This window comes from Neolamprologus brichardi, chromosome 12, assembly GCF_056152115.1.
Source record: "Neolamprologus brichardi isolate AB-2024 chromosome 12, ASM5615211v1, whole genome shotgun sequence".
Classification (NCBI taxonomy): domain Eukaryota; kingdom Metazoa; phylum Chordata; class Actinopteri; order Cichliformes; family Cichlidae; genus Neolamprologus; species Neolamprologus brichardi.
The window spans coordinates 34,549,996-34,574,033 of NC_142115.1; the positions used below are offsets into that span (position 1 = coordinate 34,549,996).

Sequence of the window (24,038 nt, forward strand, 5' to 3'; positions counted from 1 at the left end):
GATGTTTCTTATGCCTTTAAGGGGTTGAATATTCAGTCTTGTTCCGGCATGCATCAGACGAACAACTTTGCTACAACAAAAGAACAAAACAGTTTTGTCAACAACATTTTTTATCCCCAGCCACAGTATTCACAAGGACAGATGCAGAAAAAGTGCATAATCCGAGACCTTTAAAGGACTTTGAGCCCGGAGGTCTGAGATGGACCGTAAACAAGCTTTTGGCCACAATCCACAAAAACAGAAATAAATGACTTTCCACAGATGAAGTCGGAGTCATCCATAAAACATTGGCAAGCTGCCCGCCAGGATGGTCGTGCTGTTGTGATTACAATGGCATTGTTGTCTGTCATATTTCCATAATTCCTCTGGGTGAGCGGTGCACAGGGTGAGCTGATGGGCTTGTTAAACAACGAGTGAAAGTCAGCGAACGAAGACTGAATTCTCATCAGCAACCTTTTCTTATTTGATTTGTCCAGTAAAAGCGATGGAGCGCTTGGTAAAAGTAAACATGTCGGATATGTAAACAGAAAGAAATCAGGGTGTAATAGCCGAATATGGACTTGAAGCACAATTTGAAAATAAAGTAAATAATTGTACTTCTGCAAACTGCATCTGCTTCCAGAGCTGGATGGCGAGCAAAAAAACCCAAAAAACAAAACTAATTCCCTTCCATTTGAGCCGAGGAACAGAAGAGCCCGAGGGTCTTTCAAAGGCTAAAAGTGTTCTCCCCGAGACAGTAATTGAAAGCCAAGAGTCCTGCTTCCTATTCAGCTGAGCCCCAGCAAAGCTCAGAGCTCAGGCTCCATCCATCAGAGGGTCATTATCAGCCTGATTAGTCCCCTGCTTTACAGCCCCGTAATCCAACTTTCAGGAAAGCCTATTGTCCCTGAGACGCCCTGGCATCGACAGCTACTGTTGCTGCCCGGATGGTGGGCCTGGAAGAACAAAGCACTCCACACAGTGCCACGCTCCAAAATTAAAAGATTCATCGGCCCGAGTTTGTTAAAATCCAGGCAGAGCTAATAATCACTCAAGGCTTTATCTTTGAGCGCTGAAGGAGCAGTCAAGGTTCATGAAGTCTTTATTGAGAGTTTTATCTCTGGATTTAGGCTTTTATTGCCTTTGATAGTTTCTACTTTCCATTTTCTCTGGTGCACCACTACTTTTGATTTTGTGTTTTACAAAAAACCTTCCTCAACTCGATGTCTTCAGTGTTTAGCTTTAGGTTATTATTGTAGAAATTTAATATGTAGAGAAATCCTGTGAGGCGTCAGTAAACTACACACAGCACGTTCATGTTTACCAACTTAATTGTTTCGAATGTCACGAAAAGGTCAAAGAAAGCGATTTTTGTTGGAGGCGTACACTTTTACACGTTTTATAATACTGTATTCAATAATACTCGCCGTGTACGAGTCTGAGGAAGTCTTGTGTACGCTGTAAGGCTAAAAGAAGCGCTGCACTATCTCAGAAAACCACAGTTAATGATGACATTAATTGAACTGCTTGGTTGCTTGCACACTGTGAACCAGCTTGCAAAGAAAAGGAGATATACACATGACTGTCCTGCACTGCTGTCTGCCACTGTTTTATTACAGCACTGTGCAAAAGCCTTGAGCCACACCCAATGTCTTTATGTTTTTCTAGGAAAATGGGAAACAGATTTATTGAGACGTGTGCAAATATAAATAGAAATACATTATAGGGTAAAAACAGAGTTTTGTACAATTTCAACAAGCCTGAAAGCAAATATGTGGTGTGACCACCTTTATTCTAAATGCTGTCATTTCTTGTCATTTTCATGCTAAAAAATGAAACCAATAAGCCAATAAGATGCTTTCCTTTACTGTGTGGTGGATAAAAATCTGTACTTTTCTGCATTAATAATTCAATTTTAACGAGCTCTCCAACACTACTGGCTGAAATTTAGCCCTAAACCATCACCGAGCCTCCACCACTGTAGTTCTCGGTGTTATGCCTCTCTCTTGCTCGTCTCTGTATATATTGCCAACGATCTGAACCAAAAATGTATCGCTCCATCAGACCCGCTGCCACTGGTTTTCAGTCCAGTTCTTGTGTAATTTGCCACAGCATTTCTGTTAGTTTCCCTTCTTAAGAACGGCTTCTCGACAGCCACCTTTCCACTGAGACCCTTTTTGATTCAGTTCATCCCTTGACTTAGGCGTCTGTTTTATGCTTGAATGATTTATGGGTCATTTATTAAGTGCTTCAACAAACAAACAAACACATAAATTCCCCTGAAAATGGTCATGTGCAAGGACTGGACTGCAAATTGGTTCAGAAAGCCTGGAGCTTTATTGCTCAAGAGAACGTTAAAAGGAAAGTATGGCTCATTGGACACAAACACTAATATAAAGGATGGATTTTTGCAAAAAAATGTTATCCAAAGTGTTAGCATAACCACTCCTTGATAACCAACCTGGACAACGTCACCAGCAAACAGTGTTGGGAAGGTTACTTTTAAAATGTATTCCATTACAGATTACAGAATACATGCCCCAAAATGTATTCTGTAACGTATTCCGTTACGTTACTCAATGAGAGTAACGTATTCTGAATACTTTGGATTACTTAATATATTATCATGCTTTTTACAACTACGTGAATGTACTATTGCTGTGATTTATTACTGTTACTGAAGGTCCGCGGCTCCGAATCGTAGTAAAGGGACCTCTGGCTAATACGTCGGGCTCGTAGCCGAAAACTAGCTTTACTTTGTTGTCTGGGTCAACTTTGCTAGCGAGAGACAGAGAGAGGCGTTGAAAGCCTCTCTCTGTCTCTGAAAAACAATAACGGAACTTATTGTTTCAGAGGAAAACACGAACACGGTGTACAGTCGAGTCTTAATAGCTTACTTACAACTGGGCTCGTCAGGCTCTCTTCTTGGCTGCAGTGGTTATTATTATATTTACATGCTTCCAGCTCCCGTTTTTGCTGATGACAGCTCGTACTTTTCCACTTGCCTTTTTCTCCCTCCCTCGCTCACAGACACATAACGTGTATGGCAGTCCATTCTCCCTGCAGCACGGACTACACTGCTACATTCTTTAGAGCTATACCTGTAGCATTCTGCCTATTAGCTTAGCACAACAACAACAACAAAAAGGCCTCTCTCACCCAGGAAACACGCAGAGAGAGAGCGTCACCCTGTAACCATGGCAACCGTAACCCTGCCGCCTGGAACAACAGAACGTAGCTGTCAAACAAAACCCAAACAGGCCTGACCTGCGACAATATGAAACAGGGAAGTACCGCCGTGTAATCCATTTATTTCAACAAAGTAACTGTATTCTAAATACCACCTTTTTAAACGGTAACTGTAACGGAATACAGTTACTCATATTTTGTATTTTTAATACGTAACGGCGGTACATGTATTCCGTTACTCCCCAACACTGCCAGCAAAACACTGTAAATAAAGAAAAAGCAAAACAATTTCTACATAATGAGAAATAGAAATTCTGAAAATTTCTGCTTTTAAGTTCATCAACTTGGAAGATGAAGTCCGTAACTTTTAAGGCTCAAAATTTAGTTATAACATATAAAACGTCCCCTTACAACTGTACAAGACATGATAAATAAGGTCTTTCTTTCTTTAAAAATGACTGTGGTACCTGGTACTCTTCTCACATTCCTCTACTGTCTTTACTATGATAATGTACTCATGTAGATCAAACAGAGAGGAAGTGGGGACAACAATGCAGCCAAGACTCGTCCAAAAGCTGTTGACATAAATCACAGACATTCGTTCAGCTTTCGGTCAGACTCTCCATCCTGCTCTTCCTCATGCATGACAGAATGCAGCATCAGGACATTTTACAGTAAATGGAGACTGGTATGTGTAAGTGTGTTGGATGATATTGATTTACAGAAGAGGAGAAAGCAGAGGAGTTGAGCCTGAAGCGTACCATCTGTTCAAAGCCAGACAAACAGAGCTGCCCCCCTAAAATCAAACTGTGGTGACTGTGTGAGCTGGAAAAGGTTTTCTATGCTACACAAAATGACGTGGGATGTTTGTCTTGTTGTTTACAGTTTTTTGGTAAAGATATGACACATAGCTAGTGTGCACTTTCTAAAAATCGTATTTTTTAGAGCCCGACTATTTCGACACAGGAAGGTGAAGTTATCAAGTAACAACAACAACTCGGCCAGTCTCCAGATCTGAAAGGTACGGGAGCTCGTTTCTGCTCACTTGTTACACGAACTTAGTGAACACTTTTCACTTTTATGAGCTCAGTCACTGGTTGCATATCTTAGTTATTGCAACATAGTGTTCATTTTGTAAATGATGGCCCCTGTTTTCCCCTCTGTGGTAAAGAAAACATGTCCTTGGCCCAAACAATCTTCAGAAGCCAAAGGTTAGAGGTGTTTGGACCTCAGAAAGTTTATAATACACAACAGTTGGGTTATAAAAACATTTAACACTCTGACCAGTTGATATAAAGGAGAAATTAGCCATCGTGAGCTTTTTTTGTACCATGCTGCAAAAGATGTTTATTTCTGCTGTAAAACCAGGCATCACTTTCCAAAATAATATCCTCACTCTCAAGTTTAAGACTGCGTACAATGAATGGAGTGCAGACACATGCAGAGATGCACACATTAATATCGCTGACTTTCATCTGTCTAGATGTCTTAGGTATTGGAAGGTTGTCCCCCTGCGTGCCTGTGCTAATGCTTAGTAATTCAGATGCCAAACCTGTCTCAGGCGAGACGCTCCGCTCCCCTTTCGGTCACAATGGTCAGGGCTTTTTGCAAGATAATTGCATCCTTGTCATAAAAAAACCCTCACCAGGAGCGATGAAAGAGCCGGACTGACGGCTGAGATTTTAGAGGCCTGACCTGCTCTTTCTGTAACGGTGGTTACGCATGTGGGGGTCAGACTGCGCCTGCAGGTAACGGCTTTTTAGAGCACACTGTGTGGACAGGTCGAGTGACATCAGGGTGATAAATGCTAAATTTTGGATAGCTTAAAATGGTTTAAATAGAAGGAAGGGACGTTAACTCTTTGGATGTAATCCTTCTCAATGGGGAATTTAAGAGAAGGTCTCCTTTTTCTCACAAAAGCCGTGTTAGGTGAAGCCTACGGACTTTCTCTGGTATCTGAGTATAATACAGGGTAGCAGGTCGATGGGGTGGCACAGAGTGGAATTTTCCTCAGCTTAAGTTGGGAAAAAACATGCCAGTAATTAAAATAATTTAAGCTGCATGACCATCCTCCAAGTGTGGCGATTCCATAATTTTTTGTGCCTCTGTTGTTGTTTACTTTGTGTTACTATTTTCTTCAGTATCTTTGTGTATGACTTTTTTGGACTTATACTCAGTCTTCTTTCTGAAGTCTCAGAATTACAGCGATGTTAAAGACAAACGTTTGACCTCCTCGTCCTCCTTGTTTGCAAGCTCCAGTAAATGATTCTACAAATTACCTCTGAGTCTTGTAAAGTATTCCTTGTGCACTGAGGAACTCAGATCTGCACAGCACCACTCTGAGCTCTTACGATGAGTCAAAGTATCTGTTGTAGGACTCCTTTGTTTGTCACGGTTTGGAGTTTCTGTTTAAATACTTCCTGTTTTATTTTGAAATCTCGTTCATACGCCTCAGTAAATTCTACTTCCAGCATTGTTTTGTTTCCTGTATTTTGTACAGTCAGTATGACTCGCCATGTGTTTGTCTTGTCTTCTGTGTGTTTTGAAGTGATCCCTTTGTGCCTCTCTTTGACTTTTTGGGCTTTGCTTCCTTTGCTTTGGGTGTCTGTGCTGGTTTTCTATATATGCATGACCCCTGTCCAGGTTAAAGACCACATGCTAGATTTTTACTTTGCATCCTGTACCTCACATTCAGGTCCTCTCATCCTTGCTGTTCCTTGGACTTAGTAATTTTGGCTTTGAGGTCATTTTCAAGCTGCAAGATGAAACTGGAAGCAATGAGAAGTCTCACTGTTGGTATTGCAATGAAAATATCCCCCCCAAAATTCACAGTGCTACATGTTGTTATAGTTTTGATTAAATATCTTTCTCTAACGAGGTTTTTAAATTCTAAACTGCTGAATTAGAGACAGGAATCATTCTTTGAGCTTATACGTAAGGCTTGATGTGAATTCAATCTTAAACCGATTAATAGGTATTTTCCTTTGGATTTTACGCTTCTGAACATAAAAGCTTCTCCTGCTGCCAGAGGACAAGTGAGAGTACGTTTACACTAAGAGAAACTGAGCTGTAAAATGGGTGGAAATGCAAATGAAATTCTGTTTACACTGCTGATATCTCAACTCCCATAGCAATTTTGATTTTATAAAGCAAATTTTGGAATAGATTTATCCGTGTAATTCTCCACTGATATGGCTTCTACGCCACGAATATTAACTATAAAAGAATCATTTGAGTGTGGGTGCTGTAGATAATGTCTTTTTTTCCACAGCTGCTGAAGCGTATTTGCATTTAAATTCAATTTTATTGCACATTACAAACATTTCTGTGTGTGTGAAGTCTTTTAGTCACATTCTGTGTGATTTTTGGGGGATTTGACTCATTTCCTGAGATGATACGAGAGGATTAAAAAGAAAAAAAAAATCTATTGCTCTGGTTTCTGTCGAAGCTACAGTTGGTGGTGAGGTGCTGATACTTCGAGGTGCAGCACACTGATCTGACTCAGCTGTGTACCGTCCAGGAAAGAACTTCATCCAGTAATAACAGATGATCAATGCTTCAGCTTTTACTGTGCAGAGACGTTTGAAGTGAGCCACTGAGCAGCAGGACAGCTTTAGATTAAAACCAGAGAGCCTTTAAAACATCTCTCTTTGAATCTAAAAGTATGTCAGTGGTGCTTTTTAGTTATTACTTCCTGTTTAAATTGTGAAAGCAACCATGTCACGCATCAAGTCGTGTGCTAAAGTTGGACGTAGAGATTGCAAACGTTAAAATAATAACTGGCTTTGTTTGTATAGCACCTCCCAGCAGCTCAGAGTGCTGTAACGTTTAAGAAACACACAGATTGTATAAAATCAGCAAATATGACTTAAAGTTAAAGAAATTTAGGGGGGGAAATAAATTAACACACAATAATATATAATAAAACACGTTTTAACTGCCATTAGCTGCACTCGAGGAAGAGCAAACATTGGATGGAAGTCAGTAATGTGGATATCTGGTGGAAAAGCAGCTGCTTAAAAGCTTTAACATGCAAGAATCTTATTATATAACAATAGTGTGCAGCTGTCACTGTCTACTATGGTATGTAATTACTATTGCACTATATTGCTGCTGCTGGCACCTTGTGGTGATAGAGTCACACTTTAAACGGAAAAGTGTGTCATCAGTTACATTGTTTGCACTGATAAATAACCTCCTGCAAGCTACAATCACCAACAAAACACTGTTGTTTTCTACATCATAATAAATATCATTATTGAAAATTTCCCGGAGTCCAGGTGGTGGGACGGTAGCCTACGTTGAGACCTGTCTTATCCCAGTCACGTCCTCCAAATCTTCAGAGGGCCACACGTCTTAATGCTTGACTTCAGGTATTTTAAAGTCTTGTTGTCACATGTGTGTAAAATCAGGCGCCTAGCCGTGGAGTCGGCCTTTACGAGCGTTTGTGAAAAAATGTGTCGTTTTCTAAAGAGCTCAGTGAAGTTAAGCGTGGTATTGTAATAGCGTCTCACTGTGGCATCGAGTCAGTTTGTTAAATTCCGTCTCTCAGATATTCCACGATCAACCGTAAGTGGCATCACTGCAGAGCGGAAGTGAAAGAAACTTCAACATCTCACCATGAAGTGCAGACCACGCAAAGTTACAGGGCGGAGTCACTGAGTGCTGAGAGGTGGAGTGCGCCGCTTCCCAGCCTCTGATGATGAACCCGACTGCTTCACTTGTGACCTCACTAAACTTTTTTAATTTTATTTCATAAATTACAGCAAAAAACCCAAACAAGAATACAGCAGAGCATGCAGGGCCCACTGGTTTCTCAGCCAAGCTCCTGATGTCTGTTTTTAATAAAGAGGCTTCATCCCATGGGTGCTGTCATGCTGGCTATGTGCACGTCTTTATCTTTCTATATACTAACTAATGAATTATGCAGACTAATCTTATTAATGTAATATTTTTAAATCTATATCTAAATGTCAAATATCAGGCATGAAGCATTAATCCTTCCCCTCGTTCCATCCTACCTTGTGGTGTATTTGGACTCTGAGCAGAATATTCTTGTAGCTGTGGCCGTCGTTGACCTGCAGCACCGCCCCATCCTCTGCCCCCTCCGAGCCGTCGTGGATGTACTGAATCTGTTCCCGTGACAGCTCCTCCAGCTTGAATCGGCTGAGAGCGCGGTCGCTGTGGAGACGGGTCAGCCGGCCATAGCGGGGCGCCTCAAGTACCATGACCAGAACATCGGCTGCGTTGTCAGGGTCGTCGACCTGCAGGACCGACTTGGCGATGGTTGCCAGGCTGCCACGGCCCTCCACGGTAAGAGGAGAGAAGGTCACGACTCTCGGGGGCTGGGAAGGATTTTAAAAAAACAGGAGGAACAGCTTTGAATATAACCTGACAGCAGTGAAGGACAGAGGTAGATTTGATTTAGGAAACATGCAGCTTAGATACATTTTAACCCTTCTAAAGGCTGATAGCAGAGGAGGATACAGCAATTTACCCCAAACACACTCAAATCATCACATGATGTATTTTCTCCCAGGGAACTGGGACACGGGGGCTGTGCTGACGCCAAGGGAAATGAAGAAATGAAGGTAAGGCGGAGATGAAGCTCGGCGCCTCATTAAGCTGCACTCAGCCATACCTGAAGCCTCACCACAGATGGCAAAATGCTTCATCTTGCTAACAAAGCCATTTTAGGAGCACCAGCACGCCTGGGAGGCGTCGCGTTGTAAACAAGAGCATAACTTTATCCATATTCTTCTTTACACTTTTAAAATGAACCGTTCTTCTTAAAAAAATAAAATCTATCTAGACTAGATGTCAAACCTCCACCTCAAAATAAAGCATATGTAAAAAAAAACAACCTGCCATTGTTCTTCCTCCTTAGATGTAAGAAGTACAAGGACGACTGGAGAGTGTTCACCTGATCCAACAGGGATATACACTCTTTACCACATGCACTTAAATGCTTTTCCAAACTACAGAAAGTATTACTTAAGTTTAGTGAGAAATCCACTCATAAACAGATGATGAACAGCCTGAGACCACCCTCGGTGGACTAGCTCAGGTTCCACACGAACAACCCTGGTCTCGATATTTTTGACTGTACAGATCTCTTCATTCTCTCGGCTATGAGGAAACACACAGCACTAGCTTTGTGCAGCTCAAAGCACTTAAAATACATCTGAACTGCACTCAGCAGGAATCCCTCTTTTCAGAAATCATGACTGGGTTACTCAAAAACCCCACAAGCCTCGTTTGGAGAGTAGGAACTATTTTCTTTCTGCTTAACCACACCCGACCCCGTAACTAAGCTTCACAAGTAAGAAAAGGGCTCTTTCTTATTAATAATTTTCTTTTATTTGTTTTCTGTGGATGAATCAATAGAACAGACTTCTCATGTGATTGAGGGTTAGTTCCCTCTTTCTTCCATAGGAATGTTTTGGTTTGTGAAATCAGATCATCTTTTGCATCCGACTTAAGATGTTTAATCACAACTTGGTTCTGCAGGAAGTTTCTTCCTGTTAAAAGGGTGTTTTTCCTTTCCACTGTCTCCAAGTGCTTGGTCATAGGGGGCCGTCTAACTGTTGAGGTTTTCTCTGTATTACTGTAGGATGTAGAGCTGACTGTTGTTGTGAAACGTAATAAAAATGAAACTGAACTCCTCACATTTCTGTTTCCATGGGGGAAAATAAACCTAACCCTGTACTTAAAAAAGGAATCACAGATGCATGTTTTAATTTCCTGTGTTTAAGTATGTGACAAGGAAAACAACACAGCCAGGAAAGTAAAGTCTGGAAGCAAAACGGCTTGGCTAAAGTTCATTTTAATGCAATTTCTCCACAAAACATTTGTTAGCAGAGCGGCTTGGCAGGAACGAGGTACAGGTAGAGATGCATAGGCTGTCCCTGTGGACATGCCAGTCTGCTGTGGCCCTAAATCAAACCGTTGTCAGCTACCGAGCTCTGAGCCGCTCAGCCTGACACAGGGCTTGTGTCCAATTCGCAGTGTTTGCCGGTGGTTGGCCGCGCTCCAGCTTTTTGGCATTACAGCAGCAACTTGAGCAAAGGGCGATGCATGAAACAAGCTGGCGCCAGAGAGAAGGATGACTTGTGGGAAAGTCATGCCCACACACTCCCTCTGTGTGCCTTTACACCAAAGTGACCCCTGGTTGAAATTTCTAGACAGAGAAGTGAAACAAAGCACAAAAACACAGGAGGAGCATGCAGTTATCTGCAGCCCCCTGCAAGGGGGCCATATGCTGACAAATTTTTAGACGTCAGAGGAGTTATCTCCAAGAGACAGACAACTTATTCCTCAGGCGCACACCTTAATCCTGTGTCGTCATTTCTGCAATTCTCACAGGGGAAACAAAGGGTTTTGTGCTGGTGGGGGCTGAAATTGTGTATGTGTGTGTGCTATTATTTTTTAATCGTGCTAAGACATGCTAATGCATGAAAGGCAACCGGCAAAATCTCCTCCCTGAGGCAAACGAAAGCAAACATAGGCGCGCTGAGGTGGGAGGGCTAACCTTTCATCCTGCCCTTACAGGTGAAGTGAGGTTCATTTTTGGCAGAGCTGTCATCACCCACGAGGCCCTTGGGGCTCTGCTGTACTTCAAGGAGATGGGAGAGGCTTTTTGTGTGGTTGTTTTTGAGTTTATTTCTCGTTTGTTCTTAATTTGTTTTGTTTTTCCTGCTGGATGGTGTTCAGGGGAACAAAGTGGAAGAATTTCCAAAGCCAATTTCCACCCTGTGTTTGCCTTATCTGCAGCTTTTCTTTAGTGTGTGTCAAACCATCACAGCACAGACGACTGAACTGCAGTCTTCCTGGATGTATGATTAAAAAATGACCGTTTCACAGATTGCCTATAGTTTTGGCTCGGTTATATTTGGTCTTTTTACTGAATTTCATCAGAAAATAAAGGCAGACGGCTTCTTGGTATTGACTGACAGCTAAGTGCGCTGCACAGCAGCATCCACAGCAAAAAGGACTTTTAAATTTTTTTTAAAAAGTGTCCGAATTCACACTGTATGTGAGAAACCTCTTCAGTATAAATGCCATCAGCAGATACTGGTTTTCTGTCAGAGGGGTGGAGGGAGGCTATCTGCAGCTCAGATCTTTCATTCCTGAGGCTATTACATTCGGAGGCCCTGCTGGCTGCCGATCTGATAGGGATTTCAATTAAAAATGGATTTTATTTTGCTTTTAGCTACACAGGGAAGGCTGCGTAAGCAGAAATCGTCTTGTTCTCCCTGCTGTATAGTCGAGTTTTTCAACAGCACCCTTAAAAACTAGAGTCAGTGTGCGGCGCAGTTTGGTTTTTCCAGCTCTGTATGGGACAAAATAAAAATGATGCATGAATAATAGGTGCAAGCCTCTGGGCTGGAAAAATAAAAACAAACGCTTAAATTCCAAAAGCTGCAGCTCCTCTAATGACACCTGGAGGCAGACCCCACAGTTTGGGATGTTAACATGAAATAAAAATTAAATGCAGCCAGTTTCCTCCTGCATGACATTTTTCACACAGCTCACCTGTTTAAATGTTATAAATGTGTAAAGTAAGCACGGTCAGGAGCAGGAAGGGTTCCTGGCTGAGCTTCTGCTAATCTGGATCTATGGACCATGTTTGTGATGTTGGTGCTTTTTGGAGCAACATTTATCTGATAACTGTCACGGCTTGCTGTGCATTAAATTTCACACGCTGTCCTGGAAGTCTGTGCTCCAGTTTTGACGCGTGAAATTCTCATATATTATCTATGCTGTACATTATGTGCGCCTGTGTGGTTTGTTCATTTGTTAAACTTGCTAACAAAGCATGCTAATGTTTGCACACTTATTTAGACGCTTGTGTTTGAATATGCTAACTTCTGTGCAATAAACACACAACCTGGTGATGCCCCTGAATGTGACTTCACAAATCGACAGGTGGAATCACACTAAGAGATCACACTCATGGTCTGCTCGCAGTGTTGGTCTCTAGTCTCCTTCCAGCATTTGATGCAGAACAGCCAGAAGATGTTGCAGTATCTTTCCCCCAGCTTTTTACACTCACAATAATCCCTGACCCCCCAATTGATTCCCTGCTGCTGTGATACTTCTTTAATATCATAAGGGCAACATCCTGGTGAAGAAATAACAGCTATAGCTGTGTAATGTATAGCTATCAAGACACATGTTCATCAGATATTATCATATGTAGAATATACATTTAATTTTTAATGCTCAATACTTCTTTTGTTGCCTTGTAGTCGTACTGACATTTTCATAGTTTTATTATTGTGAGCAAACTCAAGCGTTCACTGATCGGTGTATAGCTTCACTAGACAGAGTAACTGAATACAGTTACTAACCAAATAACTGTCTCGTGACCACTGTTGGTCAAGTTACTTGAAAAAAGTAATCAGTAACTAATTACTGATTACTTCCCCAAAAAAGTAATCCCGTTACTTTACTGATTACTTATTTTCAAAAGTAATTAATTACTTAGTTACTTTTTAAAAACACGATTTACAACCTGAATAGGTGATAAAGCGATAGATCTTTCAGCTCAATTCTACTTTTTCTGCATAATCCATCATACAAAATGTAATCAAATGGAAAAGTCTCTTTTTAAAACTTGTTTTATTAGTTTTAAACTTTTAACTTTATGCATCAAGCAAAAATTTAATTATATGCACCATTCTCTGACTGGAAGAAATTAGTTTAACATTTAAACCTATTTTCTGCACATTCCAGCACATAAAATAAAATATTTTTTGTGTTAACACTCAGTCTTTCAAATAGATGCAAGTAAAACACAGCAGAAAATAAATAAAGTCAAAGACTAGCGGTCCTGTTGCTCTATTTTCACCTGTAAAGCAGGAGTGGGGTAGGCGGAGGTTTACCCTGGTGCAGGTGTCGCAGCGGTCAGTGGAAAAATCCGCGAGTTTCTCTGTGAATTTCCCATTACGTCGTTGCGCACTCGGTGCTTGCTTGGAAGTTTAGGGTTTTTTTGGTGTAAAAAGACGTTTTCTTCCCACGCACAATGGACGCTAATGTTTTTGTCACTTTTTATGGAATCAAACTCAAAGTAAGGTCAGTACTTCCACGCTTTAAACGCTGCACGCTCATACTCTCTCTGCACTCGATATATGATCCATTGTTGATCTGCACACAGCTGTTGTCACGAACGTCGCACTCGCTTACGTCACTGTCATGAGACATTCTCACAAAAAAAATCACGGTTTTAGTAACGCAGTAACGCAGCGTTCCTACGGGAAAGTAACGGTAATCTAATTACCGTTTTTGCGATAGTAATCCCTTACTTTACTCGTTACTTGAAAAAAGTAATCAGATTACAGTAACCCGTTACTTGTAACGGGTTACTGTAATCAGCACAGCAGTAACGCGTTACTGCCCATCTCTGCTCGTGACTTACACTACAGTTCTTTAACTGCCTGCACGATGAGTGCGGAGAAAAATCTAATGTGCGCTTTTATGTGTACTTGCACAGCAAGGGACAAAAATAACAGAGCAACCATGCAGGAGTGAAAAGCATTTCTAACTTATTGCACACAGGGATAAAAATCAAACTGTCAGTCCAGAACCAAGAATAAACCGGCGAGAACATGACATCAAAGATATACCTGACAAAGCAACACGGGTTCTTCTGTTTATCAACGCTATCAGCGAGAGAGCCCTGAACACAGATCACCTCTGGATCCTCCGTGCTCAAGCTGAGTGTCTGCAGACCTCAACCGACCAACTACAGCTTGATTTTTACTAATGAAGAAGATGAACAAGCCTGTAGGGTTGCACATTTCTACCTGTACTCATTCCTACACTAGAATCTGTTTATTTTTGACTGTAACATCTAAACATGTTAGTAAAAGAAAGGTCTTCAGTATATATTCTTTACTGGGATCGATATTTATCCAGATATGTTGGAGGATAAAAAGTTCAGAGTTGTATTGTTAATTACACGGGCGATGCTGCAAATGTAATGTAATGAATATTGTAACAGTAGCCTAACACTGCTTATCATTAATTAGAAAAACACACATTTTATGGCTGTAGTCTTGTCTGCACTCTTTTGTCTAAATGTGGTGAGTACACAAACCAATGGATGATGAAGTCACAGTTGTTATGTCCATCTTTTAAATATAGTTTCTCGTGTGTGCATAATAACTCTCTCTCTGTATAAAATATATTATGATTGTGATGATGAAGATAAAATCGAGAATGCATTCAGTATGCTCGCAATCAAAAACCCGACCTGCACATCTTACCGTTTCTGCCACTGAAAGGTTTCTTTCAAAGCAAGCCCATACAGCTTGAAATGTTCTGAAACCACACTGACAGGATCTACTTTCTTTCAAAGAAAAGTGTAGTGCACACAACAAAAACACTGAAAGTTACATCAGTGTATGTGAGTCGCTTTGATGTGGATTGAAAGGAGCAATCACCATGTTCCCTTCTGTCTCTCTGAAGAAGTTCAAATACTAAAAAATAGCGTATTGAGGTAATGTTCTTTTTTAGAAATGTGTGTGAATTACTCCCAGAACAAAAACAGCAGGTCGCCGTCTGCACATCAGAAATATTGGAGACTGTGTGGGAGCATGAAAGCTGACCACGCATATACTTGCAGAAACTGTGCAAAGATAAGTCTTTCTTGGAAAATGAAAACTCAAATGCCTCCATTAACAGCCTCTGTCCACTAATGCTTTTTCAGAGATTGAAGTCAGTAGTCATCAGGAAAACATACACAAAAATGTTCTCCTTTGTAAGCATAAAGTCTATTTTTCATCATCTTTTCAAAACCGTAAATGCCACAAACACTGTTGTGTGTAGAGCAGGGCGATACGAACAAAAATATTTATCATGATATACATTTGAAAATTTGCAATAACAATATAACTGACGATATAATTGACACTAGACAAAACACTTTACGACTCCACAACTTTATTAGTGCAAAAAAAACCCCATCAATGTATTTTCATTTAAACAAGCAGCTGTTTTTATATCCATTAAATTATATAAAAATATAACAGTGCAAATGCAAATCCTTGCTGACACTTTAACCAAAAGGCATTTCCAGTGGAAATTGCCCGACAGCATAACCATGGAGGTTATACACACACAATACCGTAATATTATGTTGAAGCACAGTACGTATCACTCCGCGATGCTCCGACAATCCATCAAGCGGTGCGGCTTCGTAGCTTAGCAAAGTCGTACTAAAACATTTGACAGATTTTCCAGCGCCGTGTACATAAAATCTTTCGAGGTCAGTAAACACAACCAGAATTCATACATAAGGCACACGGGATTATAAGGGGCACTGTCGATTTTCAGAAAAATCAAAGGATTGATTTTAAGTGTGCAATACGGTAATAACGACGACCCGCTAGCATGCTCTACCAAAAATGTGCTTTATTGTGTATCTAACGGACGAAAGCTAAACCAGTTCCACACCACTGAAGTTGCAGCATTTTTACAAACCAATTCTGGTTCATCTGTTTCATTCAACGATCCGCCTTCTCCCTTCTCTTTCTCCGTCACCGCCATGCTTTTTCCGCCATGTGCGTATGAAAACAAAGGCACTGCGCATGCGCGTTTTACCCATATTCTATCGCCATATTTCATTTTCTTATCGTTGCCGAACATTATTTTATTATTAATATTATTATTATTATTATTGTATTACCGTGAACGGTATGATATGACCCAGCCCTAGTTGGGTGTATGGCATTACTGTGCTATATTCTGTAATCACATTACAGTTACTAATCAAATAATTATTTTCATTTATTGCACAAAATAACAAGAATGCGAGGGTTACAAACTGCATCCAGGTCAGAAACAGCCGTTCACTGCTGCTAACGTTGTGACATGGACTGTTTTCAAGCATCTGTGCAGAGTAACATAAAGCAACACAAGGAACACGGAGCGACGTTATTTAAAAATGAGCGCATGCTGAACCCGGCCCAGCAGCCAGAGCCTGATCTTCAACAGCTAAGATTGATGAGCATTCAGGCTTGTACCGCTGTAGCCTCCAATTATACCCCATCCTGCTTCTATAGAAGAATCAATCATTGTTTTGTAGACCCTTTAACAACATCTTGTAGTAGCAGTATTGGCGAATAGAGCTTGTAGTAAGCAGGGGGAATAAGGGAGGTATTAAGGAACTTCCTCTCTGCTCATTGGTTTGAAGAATAAGCATCACTGTGCAACAATCCTTTTAATCATTGCTTGAAACACCATAAAAAGGGTTTTATCCATAAATGACTTGTTATTTTCAGTTACATTAATATAATATTGGTTTAACTTGTTCATTTTATTTGGGATTGAGTACTGTGTTTCTAATGATGTTTATTATTTGTTAAAAGTACTGTTAAAGCTGCTTCTCTAAGCTGTCAGTATAGACTTTTGACTCGTGCAATAATATGTTTTTTCAAATTGTTGTGTTATTGCTTTCTTTTTCATCGCTACATCCTAAAGCTGACAGTGGAGGCCACCTAAGTGCAGTGAACCCATTCTCAAGTTGAAGAAACCCACTTGAGATCATTTGAGCTTAATGACATTATCCTGCTGCAAGCAGCCATCAAAGGATGTGGTCATAAAGGGATGGAGATGGTCAGAAACAATACTCAGGTGGGCTGTGGTGCTTAAATGTTTAAATGAGGGTCAGGTGGCATTAAGGGGCCCAAAGTTTCTCAGTAAAATATCCCTCACACATTACACAACCAGCTTAAACTGGTGATGAATCCATGCTTTCATGCTGTTTGCAACAAATTCTGATGCTACCATTTGAATGTCAAGACTCATCAGATCAGGTGTTGTTTTTCCAGTCTTCTGTTGTCTAATTCTGGTCAGCCTGTGTGAACTATAGCCTCAGTTTCCTGTTCTGAGCTAACACCAGTGGTACTCTGGATACCTTAATCTCATCTGACCTCTGAAGCCTAAATAAAACACAGGTGGGACAGACAATAACAAAGGAGAGTAGACAAAGACAGGAAGTAAAAACAGAGTAAAAGGTGAAGCAACTATGGCAACAAGACAGGACGTGGAAACTTGAAAGATGAAGACAAGATAGCAGATGGCAACATAAGAAATATCCGAAAGAGTAACCAAACATTTAAAATAAACACCAGATAAATGGTCTATACTTGTATAGCGCTTTTCTAGTCCCTAAGGACCCCAAAGCGCTTTACACATCCAGTCATCCACCCATTCACACACAGCCACCCTGGGGCGCACTGACAGAGGCGAGGCTGCCGGACACTGGCGCCACCGGGCCCTCTGACCACCACCAGTAGGCAACGGGTGAAGTGTCTCGCCCAAGGACACAACGACCGAGACTGTCCAAGCCGGGGCTCGAACCAGCAACCTTCCGATTACAAGGCGAACTCCCAACTCTTGAGCCACAATCGCCCCGTAAGAACCCAGGCCACGTCACACTTTAAATCACTTTCTTCAGGGTGGTAAATATGTAACATAATGGATGACTTTTTAATAACAGTAATAACTTTTATAACGACTCCAAACACTTGTCACAAATTTTATACCAAAGAACAGGATATCTGGCCTCAACCTACACCTGCTTATAGTCAGATAATAAGTTAACCAGAACTAATTAGCACTGCTGAAGAAAGCAACACAGCGGTGTTTATATAATAATCGTTATCATAAAATGATAATCATCTGCTGCAGACATTAATTAATTTTGCACTGGTAGAAAACTGGTGGAGTGCCAGTCAAAACACAGACACACACAAATTCCTGTTCTTTCCTTATCAGCTGCTTCGGCTAATGTTGTATGAGAAAGCAGATAAGATTGCGTAATTGCGAAGTCAACCAAAACAGACTCAAATGCAGCACCGCCACTCAATCACCATCTGCGAGCGGCCCCCTGAGCTCAGTGTCTGCAACATTCATTTGCCTGGGGGCAGATTTAATAGAGCGGTCACGCTGTGCTGGATAAACACCAAACAAGGACACACTAAAAAACATTTAAAAGCCTCATTTAAAGTTTTAGGAGACTGACACATGAAAAATGTCCTCAAGTGCACGAGTAATTCTTCTATCATTGATATTTATAATAAAAACAACAAAGTTTTTTAAGGAAAGGGATTTTGTTTGGAAGACTGTAGCATACACAGACCTTTGTGAGACATTTGAGCTTCTTTTAATTATTTCTCCATAATCAGCGAGCGCAGTGATGCAGGTGTCACACTGACGCATCAACTGTTCTCAGAGAGGGCACGTTAATCCCTTGTTTCTCATTATTTTCGAAAGCTGTGCCAAAATCAGAGGTCAGCTTGACATCAATAGAGGTGTGCTCTCGGGCTGACAGTGGCTGATCTCCGGGGCTTTACTCCACAGAGAGAGAGCCTCAAAAAATAGTGAGAAATGCAGATCAGCTGGGATGATGCAGCAAAATGAGAGACAAGCTCACTCTAAAATATGAGCTGACAGATCAGATTAAATGTGGCTGTCTGCTGTTTGAGTGGTCGTAGAGTGAGAGGCGGCAAATCTCACATTTCTTAGCAGTTTATGCAATAAACGTGTAATATAAATAATATTATTAAAGCTTAAACAGGCATCAGAACATCTACAATAACATTTCAACAGGTGAGTTTCTTGAATGTTTCAGATACATCTGCAGCTATTCTGTTAAACTGACTGCTTGTAGTTCTCAAAGATGCTTTTATACAATGAACCCATTCATACGAGCACTTTTTCTACACTTGACGTTCACACACTGATGGAAGCAACCGAGAAACCTGCTCCACCTCCTGAGCTACAGATCCAACTGCCTAGAAAATCACCTGCAACCACCAACGTTTTCCTAGATGCAGGGAGGCTGTTGTCCTACTTTTACTCTAATATGACTGAGCCTTAAACTAACTGTAGGATGGCGGTATCCAGTTGACTCGTCCTGTGTGACGTTAACAAAAGTTAGTACAGTTTTTATGTGCCAAAACTAGAGATGTGATGTAATAAGGAGAGGCACTGAGATTTTGGACCACACCTTTCTTTAGAAATATGTTTTCCCTCCAGATAAATGGTCGTCTGTCACTCAGGAGGTAGAGATTTCTTGCTACTAACTTCAGTCCTTTGTAAAGATACCGATTGCTAAATCGTGAGGTCTGCGGCGTGGCTGAGGGGGAGGCGGACGTACCTGAGCAGCATCCGCAATCTCGCCTCGCTGGCTTAAAACAGAATGAACTAGGTCGTGGTGTTGTTGGTGATGTGCAGAGATGGGCAGTAACGTGTTACCTGTAACGCGTTACTGTAATCTGATTACTTTTTTAAAGTACTTTTTTAAAGTAACGAGTAAAGTAAGGGATTACTATCGCAAAAACGGTAATTAGATTACCGTTACTTTCCCGTAGGAACGCTGCGTTACTGCGTTACTAAAACCGTGATTTTTTTGCGAGAATGTCTCATGACAGTGACGTAAGCGAGTGCGACGTTCGTGACAACAGCTGTGTGCAGATCAACAATGGATCATATATCGAGTGCAGAGAGAGTATGAGCGTGCAGCGTTTAAAGCGTGGAAGTACTGACCTTACTTTGAGTTTGATTCCGTAAAAAGTGACAAAAACATTAGTGTCCGTTGTGCGTGGGAAGAAAACTTCTTTTTACAGCGAAACAAACCCTAAACAAGCACCAAGTGCGCAACGACAGAGAAACTCGCGGATTCTTCAACTGACAACTGCAGCACACCTGCACCAGGGTAAACATCCGCCTACTCTACTCCTGCTTTACAGGTGAAAATAGAGCAACAGGACCGCTAGTCTTTGATTTTATTTATTTTCTGCTGTGTTTTACTTGCATCTATTTGAAAGAGTGAGTGTAAACACAAAAACTATTTTATTTTATGTGCTGGAATGTGCAGAAAATAGGTTTAAATGTTAAACTAATTTCTTCAAGTCAGAGAATGTTGCAGATAATTAAATGTTTGCTTGATGCATAAAGTTAAAAGATTAAAACTAATAAAACAAGTTTTAAAAAGAGACTTTTCCATTTGATTACATTTTGTATGATGGATTATGTAGAAAAAGTAGAATTGGGCTGAAAGATCTATCACTTTATCACCTATTCAGGTTGTAAATCGTGTTTTTAAAAAGTAACTAAGCAATTAAGTAATTAATTACTTTTGAAAATAAGTAATCAGTAAAGTAACGGGATTACTTTTTGGGGGAAGTAATCAGTAATTAGTTACTGATTACTTTTTTCAAGTAACTTGACCAACACTGGTGATGTGTGTGGGCTGTAATTGAAAAGCTGGATGCAGTGGATGCTCATATTATTAACGTAACTGCCGCAAATTTCTTTGTAAAAGTGATTCCGATGTTAAACATTAGTTCCCCGTGACTTTTCTCCCACCTGTCAGAACTCTAATCCATGCAGCTAAATCAAATGATTTAGGCTCATGAATGTGGCTTAGAAAAGGTGCTTTGGGTGCTCTGTTGAAGTATATATGCATATATGCATCACTGCAAACAGGAAGTTATGAAACATGCAGGGATATGAAATACCCCACACTCAGGTGCCCACAGATTGGACGACACTAATCTTTGAATCCTGCTATAATTTTAATCCAAACAACAAACCTGTAGAGTTTCATGAATGCACCTTGCACAGTTGCTATCGCTAATGCCATCATATTGACAAAATCTCTCCAAACTCACTGCTCAGTCAAAGTCAGGCCTCACATTTCCACAGTCCTCAAACTTGAGTCTTTTCTCTCTGAGGTAAACTTTCTCAACAAGGACTAAAGACTTCCAGCGTTTTAATTTCATAGAACAAACCTCTACATTTCACACTGAACTAAATTTAGAAACAAATGTGCCCTGGCAGACTATTCCTCTCCCCACGTAACGTCACTACATTGGTTTGCAACGTGGGAACAGCAACCTTTATTAGATATCTGGATTTGTAGCCTGAAGAACAGATTTATGATACAGCTTTTTTTAATGGCACTGTCAAGTCACATTAATTTCTCAGTAAATAAAGGAGAGTTGAAGGAATTGTCTGCTTACCTGCATGGACACAGCTCGGACTTGAATTGTTTTTGGTTGGGAAAACAGCTGGGGATCAGCAACACGCAAGGTGAACTCACCGCTCCTGCAGGAAGACGAAGAAAGGGGAACTCTTAAATGAAGACAAATCTTGGAGTAGGGAGACTAAACTTCACCATCCCTTATTTCTGAAATTGCTTTAAAAACTGCTTTAAAAATGTGACAGGCTTGGCAGCTGAGGAAAGTGGGGAAATGAGTCCCGTGAGGGTAGCATGCTGTGTAGTCATTAGACCTGATCACCTGTGAGTTATCTGTGGGAGTGGAGGTCAGCTATCACAAACAAACCAAAGCCCACCTGCTCACACACTCATCATCATCAATGCGCCCCCCTACACTGCTGCCTTACCATATTCCAAGCCAAGGCTTATTACCCACAACTCCCCAGGGCTGGAGCTGGGAGACATCCAGAGAGTCTGGAGATCAAATAACCGAGCGGGCTGTTTGTTTTAGTGACAGAAAGGAAAATAACGCTTTAAGGAAAGTGCTTAGGTGCTTTTTGGACTGCAGTAGCATCTTTGAAAGTTGCTGACAAAAGTCTGCTGAAGGTTGTTTTCCTAATAGTTTTAACCGTCATGGTCCTCTGGTCCATGTGTTTCTCCTGCCTCACTGGCACCACGTTTGATGCCAGTCTTCACATGCTCACCCATCTCGTTTTAGTTTCACTTCCTGCTTTTGGGCTGGACGTCTCATCCTGCAGAGATGCTGAGATGTTCTCAAGCCAGTAAAAAACACACCAAACTGCAGCTCTACAGTGGCTGAATGGCAACAGAAACAGCCCAGATACGCGTAAAGTATGGCGTTATATTAAAGTAACATAGAAAATATTTCTGAAAAATAGTCACTGAAGTTGTAAATCTCATTTTCTGTGCAGAGTGTTGCTGTTGCTGGTACATGTCTTCACTTCATTATAGATAAGAGAAAGATTTTTTTAAAATGCAGCCTTGAGACAAGTGGAAAGGCTTCTGATCTGTAGTCAAGTCTACCACTCAAAGAAATAAAATTCATTTTATGTCAGCGTCTTGACCCATGGCATGTTTTTCTAAGGCACTCGTGAATGAAAATAACTCATTTTGAAAGCTCAAAAGAGTTTGTCTGTAACAGCAATCTACATTTAATCTTTTTATTCATCATTCGTCCATTTTTTCCCACCATCATCTGAACGCAGCACATGTTTTTGAGGTTTTTTTCTGATGGACACATCTCCTCTTACGGGAATTAAAACCTGTTACCATGTGCTTGCTGTTCTGGGTCTACAGCCGTCGTCCTCTGCTTGACATAATTTGAAAAATATGGCAGATTTAATCTCATTTGGAGTTTTACATTTTTCTCTCTCCATTAATCTAATGGCTTAAACCTGTACAGAGGATCACATTTTGCTAATTCACTGGCATGCTGCCATTCTAGGCCTAACCAGCTGAGTCAGGATTGACCAATATGACTGCTCTGTCCATTCAGACTGAGTGAGTGGACATCTGTCCCAAACACAGCGACAGAGGGGAGGCTGCAGAGAACAATGGGCAACATTTCTCATCCATTAACATAAGACTGCCTTTTATTTGATTTTCAGCTGCTTTGTTTTCCTTGCAGGATGTCAGGGGTCAGCGCTCTTTAATGTCTGCTTTCTGCTGTCTACAGCCGCCTCTGTGATTCCCGGCACGGAGTGCACTCAGACTGGGGTCAAACAGAAAGAAATGCAGATTATGCAAATATGCATGTAAATGTAATGCATCTCACATCCATGTTCAGGTTAATAGAAATGAACTTTGGAGCCAAGAAGCAGCATAAATCAAACAGGAAACTTTGACAAGGAGTGAAAAATTAAATGTCAGGATAGTCATTAATGAGAAGGAAGGAGACGATGAGCTTAAAGGGATAGTTTTATCCACAGTTTGGAATAAGCTAACAGCTATAGTGATCAGGTCAGAAAGGTCTGAGGAGTCTAAGGAGACATGCACAGACCTCCCAGACACCACCTCCAGTAAGTCCTGGATTTACCCAAGATGCATTCTGGTCATCAAAGGAAGCTCATGTCTGCTGCGCATCCACAATCTGATTCTTTTGGTCACACCCACAGTTCACCGCCACGGGTGAAATGTAGACAGACAACCTCACCTTTACATCCAGCTCTCTTCACCACAACAGACCAGTACAGAATCTGCATTTCCCACTGCACTCAACCCTTACTCACGAGTAATAATCTCGTGCAATATCATTAAGGACTACTCTCACCCCAGTAATCAACTGTTTGAACTATTACCGTCAGGCCGACGGTAAAGGTCACATAAAACCAGGACAAACAGATTCAGGGATAGCTTCTTTCCCAGAGCTATCACCGTAGTAAATAAGCACAAAACAATTGAACCTGCTTAACTATACCATACTTGCCATTGTCACTATATTATGCTGCTATTCATACTATCATTATATTATGCTGCTATCCTGTATATATTGTACTTATTATTGTCTGAGTACTACGGTTGTTTTATTGTACTTTTTATATTTTACATTTATATTTATTTTGCACCAAGGGAGTGGCACTCCAATTTCGTTGTACTTTGTACAATGACAATAAAGGCTATTCTATTCTATTCTATTCTATTCTAATAATAATAATAATAACACGTAAACATACCATGAAAAACATAAGAAAAATGTATATATAGCAAACATGGTAGATAAAATTTAGACATAAACAGTCATAAAAGTATAAAAGCAAATATAAAAACTGAGCAAGGTAAAAATGGCCTAAGACAGATCAGGTGTATGCAATTCTAAACAGATGGGTTTTGAGTAGTG

The 24,038-nt window shown here is 40.8% G+C and overlaps 1 protein-coding gene across 4 annotated transcripts in view; it reads right to left on the reverse strand.

Moving 5' to 3' along the window:
- fras1 (Fraser extracellular matrix complex subunit 1) overlaps positions 1 to 24,038 on the reverse strand; it is a 337,242-nt gene that overhangs the window by 102,758 nt on the left and 210,446 nt on the right. For all 4 annotated transcript variants that reach the window (XM_087849466.1, XM_087849465.1, XM_087849467.1 and 1 more), the window contains 2 exons: positions 21,204 to 21,288; positions 8,190 to 8,513 (listed from right to left, as the gene is read on the reverse strand). In XM_087849466.1, coding sequence (XP_087705592.1) covers positions 8,190 to 8,513; positions 21,204 to 21,288 — 409 coding nt within the window. The remainder of the gene's footprint in view (positions 1 to 8,189; positions 8,514 to 21,203; positions 21,289 to 24,038) is intronic.